This window comes from Austrofundulus limnaeus, unplaced genomic scaffold (genome assembly GCF_001266775.1).
Source record: "Austrofundulus limnaeus strain Quisiro unplaced genomic scaffold, Austrofundulus_limnaeus-1.0 Scaffold55, whole genome shotgun sequence".
NCBI classification, from domain to species: Eukaryota; Metazoa; Chordata; class Actinopteri; order Cyprinodontiformes; family Rivulidae; genus Austrofundulus; species Austrofundulus limnaeus.
Window position 1 is genome coordinate 2,219,043 of NW_013952457.1, and position 5,658 is coordinate 2,224,700.

Below are 5,658 nucleotides of genomic sequence, written 5' to 3' on the forward strand. Positions count from 1 at the left end.
TGAGCAGTTTTACTCCTTTAAACAGGAACTACTTTTAATAACTCATGTTTTTTATTTATTAAACATTTAAAGTTTTCTTTAGAACAATAAAAAGTTAAATTATATAAAATGTGTCTTAATACTACAGGAGACTGTAAAAAAGGTACCACTGGGGCCTCTTATGGATAAGCAGCTATATGAAACATATAGCTGCATAATTAAAACTATGGTAAGTGTTTTTTATGATGCATCATTTATTTTTATAGACAAGTATTTGTATAAATGAGCTGTCACAGCAACAAAATCAGTTCTTTATTTGTGATCAGTGTTGGTCYGTTTCACACATCAACAACAAAACAAAAACTGCAGAAATAAAATCCAGAAAAATACTTTTATTTGGTGAAATAACACAAGGGCAATACCAGGATCTTTGTAATGCATGTTTGTTTTGTTGTAACTGTTTCATACTTTTTGTTCCACATGATTTAAAAAAAAATTCATTTCTGATTCTTGCTTTACCTCCGGTGAGAAACATTTGGCACTCAGGGAAGTCCAACACATGTCAGAGACACTACAAAGTAACAGAGGCAGCATTTCAGATGAGCTGACAGACATTCTGATCTGTTCACCAACATTAAAACACACTGGTACTGTCCTTTTAGCTTGTGTTACAGTAACATCATTAGTTGTGACATTTACAAGTTCAAAATTAATCGTGGTCCGCAAGGTTTCTCCTTTCCGTCCTCGGCGTTGGAGCCTCATTTCTCCTCTGGGATCAAACAAACGGAGGCCGTACTCAAAAGGCAGCGCAATAAAAAAAATAAAAAATCTAATCCTAAACGTAAAGCCACAGTTACCTCCTGCTGCGCTTTTCTACCGCCTGACTTCAACTATCTGTCTGAGTCGACGTCTTCTCGTCGTGGAAATAGGAATGTTCAAGTGCATCCAGGGCCGATATTCGTTTCAGAGGGTCAAACATCAGCATTTGCTGTGAAGGAAAGAAAAAAAAGAATAAAATTTTATATAGAACACAGAAATTTACAATATTTTCATTCACAACCCAAAGAATGAGATCCCAAATACAAGTGACTGAAATGAGTTTCATTTGTAGGTAGATATTGTATATCTCTAGGTTCTAAAAGAATAAATAAAATTATTTTCTTTTTTCCCCCTCCATATTGGTCATCTCAGGTTTACATTTGGTGTTTTTATCCTCTCGTCTATGTGACTAATTAAGGGGAAATATGTCCATGTCCAAAATCAGGCGTGATAACCAGACTTGTGCACCTGCCTTACCATCAAGAGTTTTGCCCCCTGGTCGTTTATCTCTGGAACAAAATCGGTGATTGGGCGAGCCTTGACGGGGGCAAAGTTTTTTCTCGTCACTGTAACGCCCGCCGGCCACTCCTCATCCGGCGGCAAACCGATAACCCTGAAGCAACACAAAACAAGTGTAATCATTCATTTCATGATTTATCATTATTATTTATCATCTTATTATTTCAGCTGATGGGATGGAAACTTTGTGTTACTCACTCAAAAATCTTCCCAAGTTGGTCCATTTCTGACTCTCCACAAAACAATGGTCTAAAAATAATAATAAAGTAGGATTAGTTAAAAGAGTAAAGCTGATTGACAGAATGAGGTAAGCCACATAGGTTAGTTTATTTTAATTGATTTTATGTTGTTTAATTCATTTTTAATATAGGGCTAATTTTACTGATTATGCCTTTTGAGGTCTTATCTATACTTCTGTGAAACATTTTCTGGCTGATTAAAATACTTTATAAATAAAGCTGGTGTGGTAAAACAAGTTTAAATCATCATCCTTTTCATATTAATAGTCCATAAATATTTTAATGTATTTACTTCTTCACCCTATTATCAACATCATGAAAAATCCAATTTTCACCATAAGATGGCGCTACTGTGCACATCACTGARCTGAACGGTGCTTTTCATTTCCTCTGATAGACAGGACGTCACCTCCAGCTGCTCACAGAACTCCAGCTGTATTAATCTCTAAATTAAACCTCTACATTTTAACGAACATCTTTCCATGATGCAAGAGGTACAGCTGAGGTCAGGATTGAAAACGACGACGGGCTGATTTGAAAACTTGTTCGACAGTAAAATCCAACCATGAGTTGTTTCATAACATGCAGACAGAAAAGCTCAGCATCTGTTTTCTGATTCCAAAAACACCAGAAGTTAAAGAGTGAAAAGAGTAAAACACACACTGTGGAAAACATGAGTGAACAAACCTTTAAAGAATTACCAACATGTGACGTACAAATCATAAATTCTGCTTCAAGAGTCACAAACCATTTATTACCCTGCACTTACGGATTAAATATTGAATAAAAATCATCTCATAAATCAAATAGAAACGTAGTTATACATCAGAACATAAATGAACAGCATAGTGGACGCACGGTTTTCCTGAACTCTGACTCACTTGCGTCTGAACATCTCRCTGAAGATGCAGCCGGTGCTCCAGATATCCACAGGGGTGGCGTATGTGGACTGCAGCAGAACTTCAGGAGGTCTGTACCACAGAGTCACCACCTACGAGACAAACACAAGACACACATTACAACCCACAGGTAGAGCAACAACCTGTCAATAGACACTTTATTTATTTATTTACAAATTTAGCTGAAATTAGATATTTTTTCCAAGATTTTCCACACATATTTAGGCAGAACACCTTCAACAGCAGGAAGTTTATTACACTATAATAAAAAAACAGCAAGTTAAACAGTGAACATAACCTGTTAAACCCCTAAAGTAGGGATGTTAATTTCTTTATTTATTTTTTTAACTGGCTAATTTTTTTCCCCTGTAATTATGAATCGTGATTAAYACGTTAAAGTCCTGGCTCTAGATTTGACATACGATATTATGCACAAAAACGTATAAATTTGTGTAAAATAAGCCATAGTCATTTTATATTGTAAATCTGAATTTCTAGATATCTGTTTCACAGCATTTTGGATAAACACAAACRTAGCAGCTGCATCTTTGGGTTCACCAACATGATAAACGCAGATAATCTACATGTTTAGCAGTAATCACACTGCAATCCTCTGAATCGCAATCCAAGTGAATTGGCAGACACTTACAGGTTCCCACCTCTAGCTGTACTCAAAATCCTATTTTTTATGAACTTTTACATTGCAGTTAGTTTTTATGGTTATTTATACAGAAGTTTGTGGTAATTTGCAAGCAMAGACAGCAGCAGCAGCTAACTGTAGCACTTCTGGTGCAGCCTGGGGGCACTTCCAGGGGAATTAATGTAATTATATTTCTGCCAGAATAATTGCATGATCCAAACCTGACAACAGTGTAAAGGTTCATATATTAGTACTGTACGAAAAATGTAAAATAAAGCTGAGTGGGTCTCATCCAGAGGACCGATTCAATCGTTTATATAAACGTTAGATGATTGGATTATTGAGACGAATCAGGATGGCTTGTCTGAAAGAGTCTTACCACAGGAGTGAGGGCCATGTGGCAGCTGTAGATCTTGGCGAGGCCAAAATCAGCCAGCTTCACCTGACCCTGACTGGTCACCAGAATGTTCTCTGGTTTCAGGTCTCTGTGCATCACATGGTTAGAGTGAAGAAATGCAAGGCCGCACAGCAACTGCCTCATCAGATCCTGCGACAAACAACCGTGACAACAAAACTGAAACTGATTCTGTTTTTTTACTACCGTATTTATTCATGTATAATACGATCATATTTTTTTAGCTTAAAAAGCATTAAAAWTTTAATTATCAATAACCTGTGTATAATACTACCCCACCCTCCACTTTATGGATGATTTTTATGGTTAAATTTCTAGTATTATACACGAACAAATACAGTAATTTAATATAAGATTTAAAAGACGGCATTATGAAAACCATCCATATTTTAAAAATCGTTTCCATCAGTTCTCACTTTAATGCGGTCAGGAGATAATCCCGGTGCTGGAGCTTTTTCTAAGTACGTCTTCAGGTCTTGGTCCACGTGCTCAAACACCAGGGTGACTTTGGTTTCCTGGTCCGACCTCTGGATGGCGCAGACGTCCATAAGCCTGGTACGAAGGAGGAAAACACCACATTGTCTGTCAGAGGTGACACCGGCAGGGGACAAATAAAAACTACCTGGAAACACTTACCTGACCACGTTGGGGTGGTCGAACTGCTCGAGACGTCTCAACAGCGCCACCTCTCTGACCGTGGAGACCGGGAGGCCATTTTGGTCCGCCTGGACACGGACGTTCTTCAAAGCCACAAACTTGCCGCTCTCAGTGTCCCGGGCTTTATAAACGGTGCCGTAGGCGCCGCCGCCGATCTCTGCCACCGGCTCGTACTGGAGACTGGTGCAATGGGCCATCATCACAGTGAAACGGACTAAAAGACAAAGTATGACATACACAATAAAATGAAAATTTCTATTTTAGTAAATCTCATTTACAACTTAAGAAATCAACAAGGGAAACTAAAAGTTCAATATTAAGTGTGTTCTTGCTCCAGGAGTCGTAAAGATCACCATAATTCACCCTCAGTAAAAGTAATCTCTTATTACCAGCTTTATGTTTTCTGCCATTCCATTGTATTTACACTGTATGACACAGTTAAAATACTCAAAACATCCCTGTTTGACCAAATTATAAATGTCCATAAGTAAGTCGTCCAACGCTTCGAATACAAAAAGCACATTTAGGCAGAAACACATCAAAACACCTGCAGCACATTTAGCACCATCAAGATCAAGAGCTCGTTTCTCTAGTTTCTCAGAGCTTTTAAATTCTTGAGGCCTAAATGCAGAAAGCAGACACACAAACAGAGGGAAAAGGGTCATCCTAATCCTTCCTTTTCTTGAAGTCAAACCAGTTTGGTAGATTTCACCAGTTCAGTCAGCCCTCTAACCTACTTTCATCCATTCAGGCTCCTTTCCACCACCTCAAAACTCGGCAGAAGAATCCTTTTCAGGTTGTCTGTCTTTATAACTTGTACTAAAAAGAATTCAAGCACACGGTAAAGAAAGCGAGCACTCACCCTGAGCAGTGAGCAGCTGTAGGTGTCCTGTTGTCTTTGTTAGGTTTATGAGACACGTGGTCTATGCAAGTCTTGTTCCTGCCCCTTTTTTTTGTCCACCTAATCAATGGCAGCATTTCTGCTGAGTAAAAGTGTGACAGATAAAGGTAGATCCGCCCTTCCTGTTTGGCATCAACAAACACTGAACTTCACAGAGGTCTTTTTGCTTTTGAAAGAAACTCTTCAGTTATTTTAGGTTAAACCCTACATACTATTAAGAACGTCTCAGGGACAGAGGAGTCACATTAGAAGGAAGAAGMCCTCTCAACCACTTTATAAAAACCTAACAAAACTAGTCCTTGAACATTCTGGCCTGATTCCCACTTTATTTCAAGTTGATCTTATTTTTTTTATGAGGACATCACAGCTACAAACTTAAAAGGCAATTATTTGAAATGAGATACTTAGATTTTTAGATCAAATTCAAATTTTTGAAGATGAGTAATTGAAAAACATATTTTCCAACAAGAGCATTTCATTTTAGTGTTTTAAAATACAGCGGGTAAAATAAGTATTGAACACGTCAACATTTTTCTCAGTAAATATATTACTAGAGGTGCTAATGACATGAAATTTTCAGAAGATGTTGG

The 5,658-nt window shown here is 37.7% G+C and overlaps 1 protein-coding gene across 2 annotated transcripts in view; it reads right to left on the bottom strand.

Annotated features, from left to right (window-relative positions):
• Positions 1 to 351: 351 nt before the first annotated feature.
• Positions 352 to 5,658, bottom strand: part of cdk4 (cyclin dependent kinase 4) — an 8,609-nt gene continuing 3,302 nt past the window's right edge. Inside the window, exons 2-9 of one of the 2 annotated variants that reach the window (XM_014009177.1) lie at positions 4,147 to 4,381; positions 3,927 to 4,062; positions 3,475 to 3,642; positions 2,438 to 2,547; positions 1,516 to 1,566; positions 1,276 to 1,411; positions 837 to 967; positions 352 to 748 (exon numbers count right to left, since the gene is read on the bottom strand). In XM_014009177.1, the coding sequence (XP_013864631.1) occupies positions 866 to 967; positions 1,276 to 1,411; positions 1,516 to 1,566; positions 2,438 to 2,547; positions 3,475 to 3,642; positions 3,927 to 4,062; positions 4,147 to 4,367 (924 nt within the window). In that variant the 5' untranslated portion in view covers positions 4,368 to 4,381 and the 3' untranslated portion in view covers positions 352 to 748; positions 837 to 865. Of the gene's footprint in view, positions 968 to 1,275; positions 1,412 to 1,515; positions 1,567 to 2,437; positions 2,548 to 3,474; positions 3,643 to 3,926; positions 4,063 to 4,146; positions 4,382 to 5,658 lie in introns of both variants that reach the window. The other variant, XM_014009176.1, reaches the window with a different exon arrangement.